General features: G+C 47.6%; 1 protein-coding gene across 3 annotated transcripts in view; it reads right to left on the bottom strand.

The window, feature by feature from the left end:
• BLTP2 (bridge-like lipid transfer protein family member 2) overlaps positions 1–14,892 on the bottom strand; it is a 30,765-nt gene extending 15,873 nt beyond the window's left edge. The window contains exons 1-23 of one of the 3 annotated variants that reach the window (XM_063598700.1): positions 14,694–14,892; positions 13,762–13,891; positions 13,314–13,363; positions 12,868–13,015; positions 12,570–12,688; positions 11,975–12,035; positions 11,589–11,778; positions 10,255–10,378; positions 9,595–9,719; positions 9,269–9,336; positions 9,009–9,154; positions 8,218–8,336; positions 7,946–8,109; positions 7,530–7,788; positions 6,659–6,864; positions 4,213–5,305; positions 3,593–3,784; positions 3,247–3,449; positions 2,981–3,099; positions 2,640–2,860; positions 1,748–1,938; positions 1,519–1,618; positions 1,178–1,380 (exon numbers count right to left, since the gene is read on the bottom strand). In XM_063598700.1, the coding sequence (XP_063454770.1) occupies positions 1,178–1,380; positions 1,519–1,618; positions 1,748–1,938; positions 2,640–2,860; positions 2,981–3,099; positions 3,247–3,449; positions 3,593–3,784; positions 4,213–5,305; positions 6,659–6,864; positions 7,530–7,788; positions 7,946–8,109; positions 8,218–8,336; positions 9,009–9,154; positions 9,269–9,336; positions 9,595–9,719; positions 10,255–10,378; positions 11,589–11,778; positions 11,975–12,035; positions 12,570–12,688; positions 12,868–13,015; positions 13,314–13,363; positions 13,762–13,891; positions 14,694–14,761 (4,299 nt within the window). In that variant the 5' untranslated portion in view covers positions 14,762–14,892. Of the gene's footprint in view, positions 1–1,177; positions 1,381–1,518; positions 1,619–1,747; positions 1,939–2,639; positions 2,861–2,980; positions 3,100–3,246; positions 3,450–3,592; positions 3,785–4,212; positions 5,306–6,658; positions 6,865–7,529; positions 7,789–7,945; positions 8,110–8,217; positions 8,337–9,008; positions 9,155–9,268; positions 9,337–9,594; positions 9,720–10,254; positions 10,379–11,588; positions 11,779–11,974; positions 12,036–12,569; positions 12,689–12,805; positions 12,828–12,867; positions 13,016–13,313; positions 13,364–13,761; positions 13,892–14,693 lie in introns of those variants that run through there. The other 2 variants (XM_063598701.1, XM_008965099.6) reach the window with 2 other exon arrangements.
• Positions 14,893–18,451: the final 3,559 nt, after the last annotated feature.

The following is an 18,451-nucleotide window of genomic DNA, read 5'->3' as shown; positions in this document are numbered from 1 at the left end:
TGCCACCACACCCAGATAATTTTTTTGTATTTTTGGTAGAGACAGGGTTTCCTCATGTTGCCCAGGCTGGTCTCAAACTCCTGAGCTCAAGCAATCCACCTGCTTCAGCCTCCCAAAGTGTTGGGATTACAGGCATGAGCCACCTGAGCCCAGCCCCCACTGTATTTTTTTTTTTTTTTTTTTTTTTTTGTATTTTGGAGACAGCATCTTGCTCTGTCACCCAGCTTGGAGCGCACTGGTGTGACCTCGGCTCTCTGCAACCTCCACCTCCCGGGTTCAAGAGATTCTCCTGCCTCAACCTCCCAAGTAGCTGGAACTACGGTCATGTACCACCATTCCCAGCTAATTCTTTTGTATTTTTAGTAGAGATGGGGGTTTCACCATGTTGGTCAGGCTAGTCTCGAACTCCTGACTTCAAATGATCCATCCGCCTTGGCCTCCCAAAGTGCTGGGATTACAGGCATGAGCCACCGCACCCAGCCCTCCCCCACTGTATTTTAAATGACTTGAGAATTTCAACTTAAAATCCTTCCCTAATTGGGGGAAAGGCAGTACCAATTTTTTTTTCAGTGTTAGGAAAAAATTTTACTCTATTTCCTAAAGAGTAAGATACTATTTTTAGGAGAGAAAGAAAAAGTATTTTCAAAAAGAAGGATGCTGATACAGCTAAACCAAATGAGTTTGTCATAAAGTAATGACATACATGCTTGGAATATATGAGAAACCTTACCAGGGACTTAATCTGCAACCTACTCCTATGGACTTTACTGTGTTCCCCCCAAATTCATATGTTGAAGTCCTAACCCCCAATGTAACAGTATGTGGAGATGGGCCTTTGGGAGGTAATGACATGAGGTCACGAGGGTGGGGCACTCATGACAGAATTAGTGCTTTTACAATAAGAGAAACCAGAGCACTCGTGCACACTTGTGCTCTCTCTCCCTCTCTGCCATGTGAGGACAGACACAAGGCAGCCATCTGCAAGCCAGGAAGACAGCCCTCACCAGAACCCAACCATGCGGGCACCCTGATCTTGGACTTCCCAGTAGCCAAAACTCATAAATAAATTTTTGTTGTATAAACCTCCCAGTCTCTGGTATTTTGTTATGGCAGCCCAAGTAGGCTGAGATACCTACTAATATAAATAAGGTAATAAAGAAAGTGTGTCAGGGAGTACCTCCTCAGCTGTGCGATTGCTATGCCGTTGGTAGGTGAGGGAGGACAAGCTCAGCAGGTGGGTCTTTGTTACCAAGGGATCAAGACAGTGATCAGCATTCTCTTCAGTGGGTGAGGCCATCAGGTGAACGGTCACCTGACTTAGGTCACTCACCATCTGGGTAACACTCCAATCAGAGATAAGGCGCCGCATCACTGTGCCTGCTGAGAAAAAGAGGCACACAGAGACCATGCTGACCAGTTCAGAGGATAGTGTAAGACAGAGATGGAGGAGGGGAATGGAACTGAGAAGGGAAAAACAAGGCACAGGATAGGAGAAATGAAAGGAGTCTTTCATTTTACCTTGAGGTATAAGCCGCTGAGTCCCCCGAGTGAAGACATGGCCCTGACTGCACTCAATCTGGATGCCCCGTTGCTGGGCAAATGAGGCCCAATAATGTACCTGGCAACAAGAGAGCATACCATTAACAAAGGATGGCATGAGAGGGATGATTAAGGGACTCAATATGAGAAACAAGAAAACTAGAAGCAGAATAAAGTGAAGATGTCAGCAGGGACATCAGTGCCTTACCTGCAGCTGGGGAAAGAGGGCTGTATAAGAAAGTTGCTTGTAGTGCTGACCAAGTTTCTTCTTGCTGGGTTTCAGGTTATTGAAGAGCTTTCCCCTGCAGATAGGCCTTGTGACACTTGTCCAAGTTGCCCAGAAGTTTTGCATCCAGCGCAGGGTACTACTATATAGCAGAATTCGGGGCTGGGATATTGCTGCAAAGAGAAGGACAGACATTTCCTAGTTATGGATGAAACACAGAGGTAAAGCTAAATCCTTCCCTTGCTGCAGGTTGTAGAGGTTTAAAAATCCAAAATCCAAACATCACCTAGCCTCACATTCAGCATCCCCAACTCCCTCTTCTTTCAAGGATCTAAGCTCTCTGCTTTCCCCTACTGCTATGGTCTAAATGTTTGCATCTCCCCAAAATTCATGCTGAAATACCCCTAAGGTAATGATGTTAAGAGGTGGGCCTCTGGGAGGTCACTAGATCATGACGGTGGAGCCTTCATGAATAGGATTAGTGCCCTTTTAAAAGTGGTCCAAGGGAGCTCACTGACTCCTTCCACCATATTAGGACACAGCAAAAAGGCACCATCTATGAGGAATGGGCCCTCACTGACACTGAATCTATCAGCTCTTTTTGATCTTTGACTTTCAAGCCTCCAGAACTGTGAGAGATAAATGCTTGCTGTTTATAAGCTACCAAACTTGTGGTATTACTGTTATAGCAGCCAAAATGGACTAAGACACCAACCCTTTCCCCTGCCAAAAAACAAAAAAAAAGGTCCTAACCTAGATTCTCCCTTGCCCTTCTCCCCTTCCCTCCCCTCCCCAGAGGGTCAAGCTAAAGTCCCCAGCATCCATGCCCGTCCTCCCAGCCCTTCCTCCCCACTGCCCCAGGCCCAAGCCTCACTTCCACTGTGCCGAGTCAGATCCATCTTGATGGAGAGATTGAGGTTCTCCGAGCGAAAGGCCCGGTAGGAGTCATGAAGCTGGCCCAAGGGCACCTCAGGCAGGAACTCTGGGGCCCGCAGAGTGACACTATGGTGATCATGGGGGTTCCCATGGCACAGCCACTGCAGGTCCAGTGTCATGCAGAGGTCAGGCAGGTGAAGGAAGCAGCAGTCGTCATACCTGCCTCACAATGGAACCCCAGCCCTCAGTGCCCTGGTCACTCACTTCCCCTTGGCTCTTCCCCCTCCCTCCAACCTGAGCCCCTCATCCCATGGAGGACCCTCCCTTCACTCCACTCACTTAGAGGCTGTTCTCACGTTGATATCCAAGTCACCCTTGAACACAAACTGACCAGGTTTCCAATGAAAAGACAGGTGGCTCCACTCCCAGTGCATATTTTCAGTTGTGTTGTATGGATCCTATGACCACCCCCGAGAATTTGGTGAGATATAGGTAAGAAAACCATCCTCATCTCCCAAATCAGCACCTTTCTCTCTTCCCACATGTGCTATACAGACCTCAACCATACCATCCTGATAGGATAAAAGTATCATGACACCCCTCACCTCAGTGGCCAGCTGGTGCAGGTTCGCCTGTTCAATGTCCATGTGCCAGTCTCCATGGAACAGAAGACGGCTCTTGTCCCACCAGGGCAAAGGTGGGCTGGGGTCAGCTGAGGGCTTGGTCAAGAGGTCCACACACTGGCCAATTAGTGTCCAGGCTGGATCCCAGCATGGGCCCCACACCACTGTGTACTGGAATATTTCCGCTGGGGTAGAGGAACAAAGGCTATAACTTGTTCACAACATTACCCCTCTCTTCCTCCTTCACTCCAGAAGGGTCTCAGCTCACCTCCCATTTCACCCATCACAAACGTCCCTCAGCCAAACCAACTGCCTCATCTCTACTCACAGTGAAAGTCATGGTAGAATTTGAGTGGGGGCATGTTCCTCTCCACTGCCACGTTACCCCACGGAAGCCCCAAGTGCAAGATCTGACGCCGACGGGAGCAAGGCTGACCACTCTGCTCGGTGCCCACAAGTCGACCCATTAGCCGCCAGTCACGGATCTCAAACAGGTACCGTGGATAGTCCCTGATCCGAACTGTTACCAGAGGAAGGGTACACACTGGCTACTCAGGGGCAGTCTGAGCACTCTCGGGCCTATCTTTTTCCTCACCACTATTTTACCCATCTATATTTACAAAGTCAATTGAGAGAACAAGGGCAGGCAGTTGACAGCAAGCTGAAAAATGACAGTGACCCTGGAGCAGGTGGTTAAGGGCATAGCACTGAGATCCAAGAGACACAATAACCTTAAAGATGACTGTGTTAGCTTTCCCTTTATGTTAGCCAAGCAATTTCACAGTGAAATTCAGGAACAAAGAAAGGGAAGGGAAGCCCACCCATCCCACTCCACCCACCCAAAACGGCACAGTTCCCAATATAACCTAGTTCCTCCGAAATCACTGAGACCTCCCTAGAGCTCAGCGGGCAAACATGGGGTCTGCAAATAAAGGAAACACTACTTACCCAGAAAGGTCTTGACATTGCACTTGACCATTCGACACCACTGAATGACAAGATCTAATCCCTCAGGGGGAAAAGGGCTGCCTGGATCAAGCTCTTGAACCTGTTCTACCACATGCTCAGGACCATGGAAGGAGGCATCTGCCAGAGCTACCAGTTCTAGCCCTGCTAAGCTCCAAGTAAGCAGTGCCCGGCGCATGGGTGTGTTGCCATAGAGACGACGGGAACGCTGGATGTAGATTTCAATGTTTTTGCGTTCCAGAGAGGCATAGAGCTCCTCAATTTTGCGGGCAGGCAACAACTCCCCATGCTGCTTCCGAAGGGCGGCCACTTTAGCATCCAGTAGCTGTAGTCTTTTGGCACTCTCCTTACTTTCATCCTTCATCAGCTCGTAGTTATCATGAAGTTTCACCTCAAAAATATCATCCAAGAAAACCCATGAGAAGTGTTCAACCTTTAAGAGTAGATCAGGTGGGAGTGGGACAGGGCTTGGAGGGGCCCAAGCACGAGTCCCTTGATGCAGTCCCTTCAGCCACTTCTGAACTCCCACAGCCTCATCTAGAGTTCGAGAAAAGTCATACTGATAAGGAAACTCCACCGAGACTGAGCCGAAGGAGAGGAGCCAAACACGGTTCCGGAGGGTCTGCAGCGCAGGGAAGGGGTTCCGGTGGAGGATCATCTCTTCCAGCTCAGGTAGCAGCTGCACTTCCACCTCCTTGAAGTTGAAGATACTATTGCCATCAAAGCCAGCAGCCAGCTCTGGACAGTATGCCTGCAGGGAACTTCCATGCCGGCTCAGTGACACACTCTCTGCAGCCAGGGTAATGAACTTGTCCTCAGCTACAAAAGCTGTGAGTTTGGCTGTGCTCACCTCCAGGGTTAGGTTTAGCAGCCGCTTTAGGGGTAATGGCTCAGGGGCACGGCCTTCTAGCTCAGAAGTAGTTCCTGAAGTCTCTAGTGCAAGGGATGGTACAGTCTCAGGAAACACAGTGGCTCTTAGTAGGTCTCGGCACTGTAGAGTGGCCAGGACATGCTGGTACAGGTACATGTGATCTGGGGGGCTCCAAAGTAAGGTCAGCCCTGCACCACACTGAACCTTTAGGGAGCAGAAGAAAAGGATCTGTCAATTACCATGTCACAAAACAGTAGAGATGGCAAGGATTATGATACATGCACACCTGGCTCAAGAACCATCTCCACCCAGAAGTTGTTCCTGAGTAATCACATTAATTACTGCCTTGCTTTGTTCCTGTTAGCACTAATGTGCTGAGCTGACAGTTGATAGTGTCTGACATTTAAGAGCACTTACACTTTTTAAGTTCTCTTCAACTGGATTCTAAATTGTCTGAAAATAGGGGTCATGTGTCTTAATTCTTTGGTATCTACCATAGTATACTCAGTATAGACAGCAGGTACTCAATAAATCATCTGGCTTCATGTTTCTGCTTATGAGTTACCTTTCTATCAGCAACTACACTGTCTAGTAACCACTGCAACAGTCAACTTGAAAATGTTTCATGAGTTGATTGCATCAATTTAATTCTCAAAATATAGCATAATAAAGTACTGAGCACACAAGTCAATATGGCAGCTGACTTACGTAAAAGTATGCCTCAAGGAGAGAGTAGTGTCTTTGTCAGCTTCTGAATAGCTAAGTGGACAGAGAAAAGTAAAATTCCAGGACATAAAATTCTCAAGTTCTAGTCTCTAAAAAGGAAACTCTTCAGTTTCCAAAGGAAGGTGAAGTCTGACAAGGAGGAACTAACGCCCCACCCTCCTCCTAAGAGGGTCCCATGTCCATCTGTTACCCTGAGGATAAAGATACTGGAAAGCCTCTCAAAACCTGCCAGTGCCTCTATCTTCTGACTCCTTCCAGTCTTTTAATGGGCCGAGGGCTTCAGCAAAATAACACCAGATCATTCTTTTTAAAAAGCCCCTTATTTTTCAGAGATGCATAGTGAAATATTTATAGTTGAAATTATATATGTCTGATACGTACTTACCTACTTCAAAATAATCCCAGAGCCTGAGGCAGGGGAAATTGGTGACAGTATAATTAAAAGAAGTTGGTCATGAATTGGTAATTATTGAATCCTGGTATACAAAAGCTTATATATTCTCTCTAGTTTTGCATGTATTTTAAATTCCACAAAAAGTTAAAAACATACGAGCTAGAAAAAATAAAGAAGATCAGGTGTCATATTTCTCATGAAACCAGTTTCACAACATGAGTTAAAAAGAGAGGCTGGGCGTGGTGGCTCACACCTGTAATCCCAGCACTTTGGGAGGCCAAGATAGGAGGACTGCTTGAGCCCAGTAGTTTAAGACCAGTCTGGGCAACATGTGACACTCTGTTTTGGGAAAAGACAAGAAAAAAAAAAAAAGACAGAGAAAGGCTCTAAGCTGAGGAAAACACCAGCCTGGCCCCACCTCTCCACAGGAACATTACCTCCAGAGAGCGGATGCTGCTGTGATAGGTGATGGAGAGCATGGAAAGGCTGAGCACTGGGGTAGGGATGTCAGGGGCCTTGCAACAGGGTTGCATCTTCTCCGTGACTGATTTCACCAGCGCTAACACAAGTCCTTGAATCCCCACAGTGGACGTCTCTGCACTGCCCAGGATAGTTAGGGTGTCCAGTCGTACCTCTGAAGCACCTAACAACCAGAAACCATGTCAGCCTTGGTTCCCGGCTCTCAAAGGGCAACAATAGTCCTCACTCGCCTTTCTCACTTATTCCCTTAACTATCTTTATTCCTCATGCCTCCCTAAGTTCATTTCTTAGGTTTTAAGTAAACTTTCCCTTTCCCATCTTAACCTAACTAGATTCGGCAGAATCAAAGTTGTTCCTTAACTCCTACAAATTGCACAGAGACATACCATTTACTCTCTAGAACTAAACACACAAGGAAATAAAAAGTTATATGGATCTCTCTTGACTAGATCAAGGCTTTTTCTTATATGTCTTGCTTAGTACTTGCCTTTCATAAGCCCTTAAGAAATACCAAGAAGTCTAATATTTATGCAAGACTTTCAAGCATCTGGTGCCTCTAATTTAGAAAAATTCCAGATAATCAGCTTCATTAAATGAGGAGCAGACTAAACCAACATAATCTGCTAAGGTTACACACTACACACTTCAGTATATTTATTTACTTATTTTATTTTATTTTTTGGAGACAGAGTCTCGCTCGTTTGCCCAGGCTCGAGTGCAGTGGCACCATCTCAGCTCACTGCAAACTCTGCCTCCTGGGTTGAAGTGATTCTCCTGCCTCAGTCTCCCAAGTAGCACACTTCAGTATAGACTCCTTGTCCCACTTACCAACCAAGGCAGAAAGGGTAAACAAGTTCATGTCTTCGACCTTCAAGTCCACCTTCCACAGTAATGACACAGATTCCCCAAATGAAGAGTGCCTAGAGACAGCTGACTTCCCAGATTGTGGACCCATCAGGGATAAGATACGAGACAGACATTGGGCACAGGTATCTGATGCTTCCACCTGAAGTCCTCGAATGGTACAATCAAGAAAAAGGGTATCTGACTGGGTGCTGGACAGGCCCAGAGGCTGGTTATAGCTACCCTAGAGAAGAAGCAGACGGATCCCATTAGAAGTACGCAGGCGCACAGTTTTATAATGCCCTAATGCACTTCCTGCTGCATTAGGATGCTCAGCGCTCTGATGCATGACAGGATGAGGAAAGCTGTGCAGGCCCCTATTCACCAAAGCCCTCACCTACCTGTAGTGTGAAGGAGTCCAGAACAAGTGCCTCACCCCAAACATGCATATTGGGTGGGTGTGGCGCCCGCTGAATGTGGGAGTCACTGCCCACACGCCAGCAGAGGTGGTCCACAGTTAGGACGCCCCGCTGATGGATGCTTTGTGGCCTGAGGTGCTGGTAATCTGAACAAAGGTGAGAAAGAGGGATTGCATGGAGCCACTGTGGCCATCAATTGGGCCCAGCTCCACTAACGGACAGATTCTTGTTCCTATTCCATCTGAGAACCTTACCCAGAGAGATAGAATTGAATCCCAAGGCAAAAGGTGGTGTATCTCCAAGTTGAATGGAAATGTTGACATTGGAGATGGAGGTGCTAAAGATGATGGGAGCCAGGATTTGGGGGAAGGTTCTGCATAGGAACAAGACATCATTGTTTGGTAAGAAAAGAACTGCAGCTTCCTATCATGGAACAGTTTCTGAAGCTCTCACAATCAGAGTGAGAATTCAGAGTTTTATTGTGATTCTTAGAACGAGACACACCTAGAAGATAAAAGGCTGAACTCATCAGTTTATTGCTACTCTTAACGGTAATCTGCAGGAACCCCAGAAAGATATTAGGTTGACTCATATAAAATTATCATTTTCATAGGCCAAATACAATGAACACCAGCAATACTATACGCTTGAACCTAAAATAACCAAGAAGCATCACTTCTAAACCGTAACCTTAAGTTCTCTGTGCAGCACAATAGAAGCACTACACAAAGACATGACTGTCACCTTACAATCAAAGGCAGGCAAGACAAAGACATTCCTTATCATTTAAGTTCAGTTCAACAAACATTTATTTTGTATAAAACACTACACTGAGCACCGAGGACATAAAAACAAAGAGGACAGCATTCTGCTATCAAGGAGTCTAGTCTAATGGGAAAGATATATAAAACAGGATTGCTGTTGAGACTCGGATTTGAGGAGGTCAAACAACCAAATACATATTTAACACAGGATGCCAATTTGGACCAAAAGAATCCCAGAGAATCCAACTGACAAGAAGGTGGCTGAAAAAGATCAGACTGACCTTTTTTTCCTTTGCTTTAGAACAGGTGAATTAGACCCTTGGGTTTCCAGTGCTAGCAGGTGCAGCCAGTGAGAGAATTCCTGGTGCCGGTAGTGAATGATGCAAGTGTTCAGAACTAGGGAGGCTGAGAGATCAATGGTGGTCACCTGAAATAAGAAGACCAGAACTGTGGGCTTGGGTTTTATTTCACAAACTCAAAATGAAATAATGTAGCGGGAGAATAGAGAGAGGAACAATTCTTGGTACCACAATCATCACACCTGCACACTAGCCTTGAGGGAGTTGAGGCAGACAATGCGTTGGCGACTCTGGGACAACAACAACCCATCTGTAAGAGGCCAGAGGACAGATCAGAGGAGAGCACTGGAAGGGCAAGAGGTAAAACTGGGAGAGGGTCAGAAGCCGGCAAAGGGATAAACAGACTGTCATCAAAACTTGTGAGCTGGGGCTATTTTCTCTCAGTATGTTCCCTCCTTCCACTCCCCAGTTACACTGAGATTAGATTAAGGAGACCATATGGGGCATGAGCAAAGAGAGTATCTAGTCCTCCCATTCTCGCTCAGTACCAGTACCCCGACCCATGAACCTTCCAGCAGCAGTTCCGTGCTCATCTGTGCCATATCAGAGTTTGCTGTGAAGCTTCGAAGGGGCAGCTGATCCTCATCACGGTGGTACAGGAACTGCAGCAGCTTCAGAGTCCAAGTCAGGTGCCTGGACCGAGACAGATTCCAGCTCAGGAAGATGTGGAATGCCATTCCTACTTCTTTTACTTTTATTTTTTAAAAGTAATTATTTTTTGGCCAGGCGCACTGGCTCACGCTTGTAATCCCAGCCCTTTGGGAGGCCGAGGCAGGGGGATCACGAGGTCAGGAGATCGAGACCATCCTGGCCAACACAGTGAAACCCCGCCTCTACTAAAATACAAAAAATTAGCCGGGCGTGGTGGCACGTGCCTATAATCCCAGCTATTCGGGAGGCTGAGGCAGGAGAATCGCTTGAACCTGGGAGGCAGAGGTTGTGGTGAGCCAAGATCGCACCACTGAACTCCAGCCTGGGCAACAGAGCGAGACTCCATCTCAAAAATAATAATAATTTTTTTTTATTCTTCCCACACTACATGGATGTAACCATTTCTACTTCCTTTCTCCCCATAGACAAGCTCAGCAAATACTAGGCTGGTTACAGAGATACCAACATACAGCTCCCACTATCACTCTCCCATCTTCTGTGTCAGGAGAGACCTCACCTCTTTTGACTATTCATGGACAATACCACGCTTGTGTTCTCCATCTTAACCTTGACCTGGTCTGGCAGCTGCTGGAGAAGGAAAAGGCCAGGCAGAGTTGGCTCAACTAAGTTTTCTGTCACCTCTGAAAATATGAATGAATAACATAAGAACCATCAATTCTTAACACTCCCAATTCTCCCGAAATGCCCTGGCCTCTATGGTCAAATCCTCCCACATAAAGTAAGCTAAGCAAATGCCTAAGCTGGATGGACCATAAGGCGAATGCCCCAGAGATCCAGGCACCTGCAGTACTTCTTTCTCCAGTCTCTAAAAACCTAAAGAGTACAAGGAGCAGGTTGGTAAATGAAAAGAATGTGGACCTTAGGGCCAAATAATTTAAACCTCATTTTTACTACTGACTGCCTGTATGACTTCAGTCAAGTTACCTAGCTAACCTTCCTAGGCTTCAGTTTCCTTATTTGTGAAATGCTGAGGATTTAGTTAGAGAATATACAGTCATCCTTTGGTATCCTTGGAGCTTTGGTTCCAGGACCCCCTGCAGATACCAAAGTCCGCACATACTCAAGTCCAGCAGTTGTCCCTGTGGGAACTCATGTATACAAAAAGTCAGCCCTCCATATTGGTGAGTTTCATATCCTGCAAATATTGGCATTTTCCATCCACACTTGCTTGTGGATGCAGAACACACAGATATGGAGAGCCAACTGTATTTATTGAAAAAAATCCACATAAGTGGATCCGCACAGCTCAAACCTGTGTTGTTCAGTGGTCAACTGTATATAAAACACATAGTACAAGGCCAGGCATGGTGGCTCACGCCTGTAATCCCAGCACTTTGGGAGGCCAAGGCTGGCGGATCACGAGGTCAGGAGATCGAGACCATCCTGGCTCACACGGCGAAATCCCGTCTCTACTAAAAATACAAAAATTAGCCAGGCATGGTGGCGGATGACTGTAATCCCAGCTACTCAGGAGGCTGAGGCAGGAGAATCGCTTGAACCCAGAAGGTTAAAGGTTGCAGTGAGCCGAGATCACGCCATTGCACTCCAGCCTGGGTGACAGAGCAAGACTCCATCTTTTTTTTAAAAAAAAAAAAAAAAAGGAAAAAAAAAAACCCATAGTACAGGTCTAACTCATGATAGGTGCCCACTCAATGTTGGTTCTGCCACTCAGCACAAGCAAATGCCCTATTTCCTCTAACTATCCTTAGGGTCAAAGTCCATGGTGACTAGTGAATCACATCTAAATAAGCAGTGAGACCACTATTTTTTCTACTTCCAAAACAAACCCTGAGAACAAGGCAGCCAAGAAGCTCAATCACTGGGCTTTACCTGAACAGGGAACAGGCTTAGATGCTAGGCTTGGGCCCTGGCACAGCAGTTGGCTCTGGAAGAGGCCCTCATGCAGTTCAGCATGGAGTGTCCACACATCCACAGTGATAGCAGTGAGATGCCGACTGCTAATGCCCACCTTTAGACACAGGTCCAGGGCCAGTGAAAGCTCCACTAGGCAGGTGTCCTCCTGTGGGGATGATAAGCCTCTAAGGTGTATGTAAGAAAGTTTGGAAGTTTTAGGTCAAAATGTGGTGATCTGGAACACTGGGTACTGACTTGAGGGAACCCCCTAAGGTCAAAGAACCTAGGATGTAAGCCCTAAGCTCCTTCACACTTTACGCCCAGGAGGAAATGAGGCATCTGAATGATCATGGCATACTTACCAGCTGACCGCTCTTTAGAACTTTGCTGTTGATCTTACATAAGCTCACCTCACAGATTAGCCTGGGAAAGGAAAAAAATTAAGAGCACTTGGCCTTGCCGGGCGCGGTGGCTCACGCCTGTAACCCCAGCACTTTGGGAGGCCAAGGTGGGAGGATCATGAGGTCAGGAGATCAAGACCATCCTGACTAACATGGTGAAACCTCGTCTCTACTAAAAATACAAAAAATTAGCCAGGCGCGGTGGCGGCCGCCTGTAGTCCCAGCTACTCGGGAGGCTGAGGCAGGAGAATGGTCTGAACCCAGGAGGCGGAGCTTGCAGTGAGCCAAGACCGCGCCACTGCACTCCAGCCTAGGCAACAGAGCAAGACTCTGTCTCAAAAAAAAAATTTAAAAAAAAAGAGAACTTGGTCCCTTTCCTCACCATTTACCTCCAGTCAAGCTCTGTTGGCTAGAAGGGACAAGGCAATTGGAAATGTCTAACCTTAGCATCTCCTCCAACTGCACAGAATGAGAACTTAACACCTTGATAAGGAGGCCCTGAAGCAACTCTGAGGCAAGAATAGGACGGCTAGATCCTCTGCTCCCCAGTGCTTACCTTTTCCCATCACTATCCAAAAGAAATCTGCTTCTACTGATCTGAATATGCCATAAGGACTCAGAGGTATCCACCTTGAGAACCATGATGTTTATAGCATCTACATGAATGGAGAATAGCTGGAAGGAAGAAGCAAGGATGAACAATAATTAATGTTAAGGAACTGCCCTTCCTTTCCAGATGAGAAAGAGGGGCAGCTCTTAGCATTATGCCCTAAAAATAGTAGAAAGATCTACCCATAACTCCAAAGCCAACCATGCCAAAGTACAGTCCAGGATAGCAGGAGAAGTTGTCTCACTTGGCAGAAGATCTTCAATAACGATGGGCTGAAGGACAGTTCCTTTTGATCCACCCCAGCGCTCTGGGAGAATGGGGCAGACAGGCCAGAAACTTTCTGTAGGTCCGTTCTGATACGCACTTCTCCAAAGCACAATGCCACATAGTGTCTGCCCAGAAGAGAAATCTCACTGCCACCAGGTCCATCCCTCCCATAGCAGTCTATTCCCCACCCTCACATTCACTTTCTCATCCTTCCTAGAAATATAGCTCAAATCACAGAGATTAGTTTCATAGCAGTTATCAATATCTTCCTCACAACACAATGGCACCCAGGCTAACAGGAAGACTTCAGCAACAACCTCCCTTCCTCCTTGGATTGTGATGCCTCTGCAGAAGAGTGTCACTCTGCAAACACCAACTCCAAAGTACTCTTCTAGGGGAGAAGTGAGAATATAGGGTACTCACGGAAGATCATGGCTAAGGAGTTTGCTGGAAATCCACAGGTTATCAATTTCCTAAAACAGTGAGGGAGAAAGCTCTGTGTGCTAGCTGCTAAATAAGCCACGACCGGCTTGACAAGCCAGGAAATGTTCTGGATTATTAGAATTTCTCTTTCATAGCCATGTTGCCTTGAATCCCATCTTAAATTAGAACAGTAAAATCTTCGATTTCCTGTTATCTTTCTTCTGTATCTTTGTTATGTGCCCTGGACACTCTGTATCCTACAAACATTTTTAACTGAACAACTTGCAGCGTTCTCCAACTAGCTCTAAGATCATTTTGGCAAAGAAATGGCAAGGCTGGGATTAACTAGAAAAGCCACCAGGATTTCTTTTTTTAAAAAAAGGAAATTAAGAGTTTAAATTCAATTGGATCAACCCTACACACATATCCAGAGTTTCCCAGAACTCACCACTGTTTGCTGGTGTTGCTGAAACTTAAGACTGACATTCTGGATCCAAAAAAAGCGGAAGGAGCCAATCTTTAGCTCCGCCTGCAGCTTCCGCTGACACCACTTGGTGGCCAACCGGACCACAAGCCACCTGCAGAAAAATTCCTGTTAATTCATAGGACCTTTTTCCAATGATGGTTTCCCTCACCCCTTGCTGGTCTTACAAAGCCTTGCAAAAGGTCGTGTCCTGAAACTGGATCTGAGCAACTCTCCTTTCTTCCAAAGCACCACTCTGTCATATACATTCAGCCACGCTGATCAAGATCCTAGCTCCCGACTGACCCCTCCACCCAGATGAAACCAGAAACTGCACCCTCTAAGTTGGAGACAAAAACAAAATCCCTCAAATTGTTATGAATCCCAGAGGCAGAGAGAGAAGACCCCAGCAAGAGTCAAAGCGGAGGCGGCTCTGTCAGATGTGCCATCACACTCCCCAGAGGGTCTGTCTGTCTCCTGCTCCCACCCTCCAGACAGGTATCCACGAGAAGGCACTTTGAGGTCAGACCCGGCAGCTCGAATGCTGTTCTCCCCAGACCGATGCTGCAGGTGCCCTTCGCGCTTGGCGAAAGGGACATGCAGGGGTGGGTGGAGGGGGAAAGGGAAGCCACTGAACCAGGCCCCTTCCTCACACTCCTATTCAGTTCCTGGCCTCAGCATTTCCTCAGACCTCGCCCGCTTCCTCAGTCTCCCCAACTCGCAGCCCATCCCCGGGAGCTCGGGCCGCGCGCCTCCTCACGATCCCTCCCCTCGCCGCGCGCCCCCTCCCTCCACCCTACCCACTCTGCCTCACGCGCCTCAGTAAGGCGCGCGCCCCCTCCTCAGTCTTTCTTCCTCCTCTCCGCCCCCTCCCTCCCGCCGCCGCCGCCGCCGCCGGCGCGGCCGGGAACCCTCACCGGCCTAGAAAGAGGGCGCTAAGCGCAACTAGCAGCAAGACCAACAGCGCGGAGAAGAACAGAGGCATTTAGGTCCGGGTCCGGCCCGGCTTGGCCCCGGCCCCCGCCATGCCGGGCCCCGACGCCGGATCCGCGCAGCACCGCCGCGGGCCGACCAGCTGCGCGCGCAGGAGCAACGCTGAGCGAGGACGCGCTGGTGCGCACACGAGCCCCGCCTTCCGCAGCCCGCCAGCCAACCAACGGCCTCCCACCCCAGTCCCGCCCTGTCCCACGACGCTGCAGGGCCGACGGGCTGCGTGCGCGAGGAGCGGGCGTGGTTCCGGGAGGAGGGCGCGGGGGAGCGGACCAAGAGCTGAAACACGCCCCAGGCGCACCCCACGGTGCCCCGAACCGCGGGGCTCGGGGACCCGCGGGGGTCGGAGTCCGGGCCCACTACCTGGGCTGGCGGTGGACCTGGCTGACTCATTTCGGTCCGGGGAGCTCACTTTGAGGGGAGTTGGAGTCCGCCTAGCCACTTAGGCCTGGACTCAGGGTTCTGCGGAAGTTACACCCCTGGTCAGACGTGGTAGCACTCCCATCTTATTCAAGATCCCGTTTGAAAATTACTGAGGCAGAAACTAGGAGGTAATTAAAAGGCCTCAAAAATCCCGCCTCATTCCATCCACAGAGGAAACTAATGAGGTTTTGTTTTTTTTTTTTTCTTTGAGACAAGGACTCGCTACGTTGCCCAGCCTGGTCTCGAACTCCTGCAGGCTCAAGGGATCCTCCTGCCTCAGCCTCCTGAGTAGCTTGGACTAAAGACGCGTGTCACGGTTCCTGGCCAATGAGTTTTTACTTCATTTACTGTTTGAACACTGTTCTGGTCCATCTACTTATGGCACGAACTGGGCCCTGATGGAGGAGAGGAGGAGATACTGCAGAAGTAGTGAATATTGTTCTTGCCCTTTAGCAAAAAATAGTTTATCTGGGAAGCAAACATAATTACATAAAGTAGACAATACATAGTCAGTTTTGCCTTCTTCCTTCTGTGTAGTTTATCTGGGAAGCAAACATAATTACATAAAATAGACAATACATAGTTTTGCCTGCTTCCTTCTCTGTAAAATGAGAGAACAGGACAAAGGTCCCTCAGCGTTACTGTGCTGCTAAGGATCAGTATCTGAATGATGATCTACTGATACAGCACAAGCTAAGGAAATCCTGACGGTTTCAAAATAAGTATTATGGAGGAGGTCGTCTCTTTTCATACCCCTTCGCTCCCACGTCCTAATCTCCATATATATCCTTCAAGATTTTACTCAGAGCCTCTCTTTTTGGCTCCCTCAGATAAAACACCATTTCATCTTTCACCTGTGTGTTGCCCGAAGTTGCTTTCACTCCTCTGATTGTTTCCTCCCTTATCTATTCCTCTCTTCAGTGATTTCACATCTCCCCAAGAGCTCCAACGCTGTTTCAAGGTCATACTTACCTCTCAAGCACTGTATTTGCGTCATCTTCCTCGTCATCTGCAGCCTTCCCCCAGGGTATGTCCTCCGAATGCTCTGGGAAGGCCCAATTCACTGAAAACCTCTGTCCAAGTCAAGGAGGGGTGCCGTGCAACACATATCCCTACTCTGGTTCATCTTATCCAATCTGTTTATTGAACCAAGATTCCTGTAACTTCCTTCCTTCTCCCTTGACTGTTACCAGCCCTACTCCCAGCCATCTCATAGCCTAAAATGTTGATTTTATGATTTGTCTACTTCTTTCTGGAGAGATCTTAAGGGATCAACACAAGTGAAGTGGAATAAAGGCAGGGAGTCGGGGGTGGGGGGTGGTTGAGGCAACAGTGGGGCTCAACTAATTCATGGCCTCCATTTATTGAGACTGAAAGGAGCCGGGCACATTCCTCAGCCCCAGGCTCAAACAAGCCCAGTACAAACACATCCCATCCTCCCATCCCACCACGTATCGCCATATATCTCTCAAACTTCCTGAGCCCAGTACAAACACCACCAGGAAAGTCTCCGATAAGGGGACAGCCGTTCAAAGTTTTACTGAAAGAGCGGGAACCAAAAGAATTCCTTTGTTCCCCTGTAACTTTCAGGCTATAAAAAGCAAACACTCGCATTGTTCAGGGCCCTCTTGTATGCTGTGGAATGGAGGGACCAGGTTCGAACTTGTAGTAAAGATCCTTGCCGCTTGGCTTTGACTCTGGACTCTGGTGGTCTTCTTTGGGGAACTAACGGTCTGGGCATAACATCACCACAAACCCTTGTAAAAGAGACCAAGTCTTTTAACGTCACGGGCCATGTTTGGCACAGAAATGGTGTCTCTAAATGTTCAACATTAACAAAACAAATAGAAAAAAAAAGAACAAAACCCGGAAGTTTCTAAAAATAAAAAAAGCCTGCTAGTCACTGAAATTCCAGCAGATGGCAGCCATCTCCGTTCACCAATACCATGATTGAAAGCTACAGGAGCAAATTTTCTGCAATTGACACAGGAAAGGAGGAAATCAGGTAGGCAGAGGACAAAAGTAGTTTTCTATCCACCTTTTTACAGAAAGATATATCTACGTTTGTCCAAAAAACAGGATTTGTTTTCCAAAAGCTAAACACAATCGTAGTGCACTTAAAAAAACCTGAGTCAGAAATAGCTGGATTCCTATTCCAAAATGATTTATTAGTTTTAAGAATTCAGGCCGGGCACGGTGGCTCACACCTGTTTTCCCAGCACTTTGGGAGGCCAAGGTGGGCGGATCACACAAGGTCAGGAGTTCAAGACCAGCCTGGCCAATATGGTGAAACCCCATCTCTACTAAAAATACAAAAATTAGTCAGGTGTGGTGGCGGGCGCCTGTAGTCCCAGCTACTCAGGAGGGTGAGGCAGGGGAATCACTTGAACCTGGGAGGCGGAGGTTGCAGTGAGCCGAGATTGCGCCACTGCACTCCAGTCTGGGCGACAGAGTGAGACTCCATCTTAAAAAAAAAAAAAAGAATTCAGGCAGTAGGCCAGGCATGGTGGCTCACTCCTATAATCCCCAGCACTTTGGGAAGACATAGCATAAGGATCACTTGAGCCCAGGAGTTCCAGACCAGCCTGGGTAACATAGTGAGACCTCATCTCTACGATAAATCAAAAACGGACACAGGAGGATCAACTTGAGCCCAGGAGGTCAAGGCTGTAATAAGCCATGATTGTGCCCCTCCCACCTAGGTGACAGAGCAAAGAACTTGTCTCAAAAAAAAAAAAAAAAAAAAAAATTCAGGCAGTTACTCAACTGCTGCACTGATAAAAATGCAGTATTACCCTATATGAATTCTGTGAAGATTAAATGAGGTAAGATCTATAGGCCGGGTGCGGTGGCTCACGCCTGTAATCTCAGCACTTTGGGAGGCTGAGGCGGGCGGATCATGAGGTCAGGAGATCGAGACCATCCTAGTTAATACAGTGAAACCCTGTCTCTACTAAAAATACAAAAAAATTACCCTGGCGTGGTGGCGGGTGCCTGTAGCACCGGCTACTTGGGAGGCTGAGGCAGGAGAATGGTGTGAACCCAGGAGGTGGAACTTGCAGTGAGCCGAGATCGCGCCACTGCACTCCAGCCTGGGCGACAGACCGAGACTCTGTCTAAAAATAAATAAATAAATAAAAAGATCTATAATATGGTACCTAGTATTTAGCAGTGAATAAATACTGGTTCGTTCTTTCTACCCCTACACCTTTTTCTCATCTGCAGTAACAGATACAAAGCAAACATTTCACTGGCTATTTAT

The sequence above is a fragment of the Pan paniscus genome, chromosome 19 (assembly GCF_029289425.2).
Source record: "Pan paniscus chromosome 19, NHGRI_mPanPan1-v2.0_pri, whole genome shotgun sequence".
NCBI lineage: Eukaryota > Metazoa > Chordata > Mammalia > Primates > Hominidae > Pan > Pan paniscus.
The sequence above is the reverse complement of the archived record's forward strand: the minus strand, read 5'-3'. Positions and strand labels throughout refer to the sequence as shown.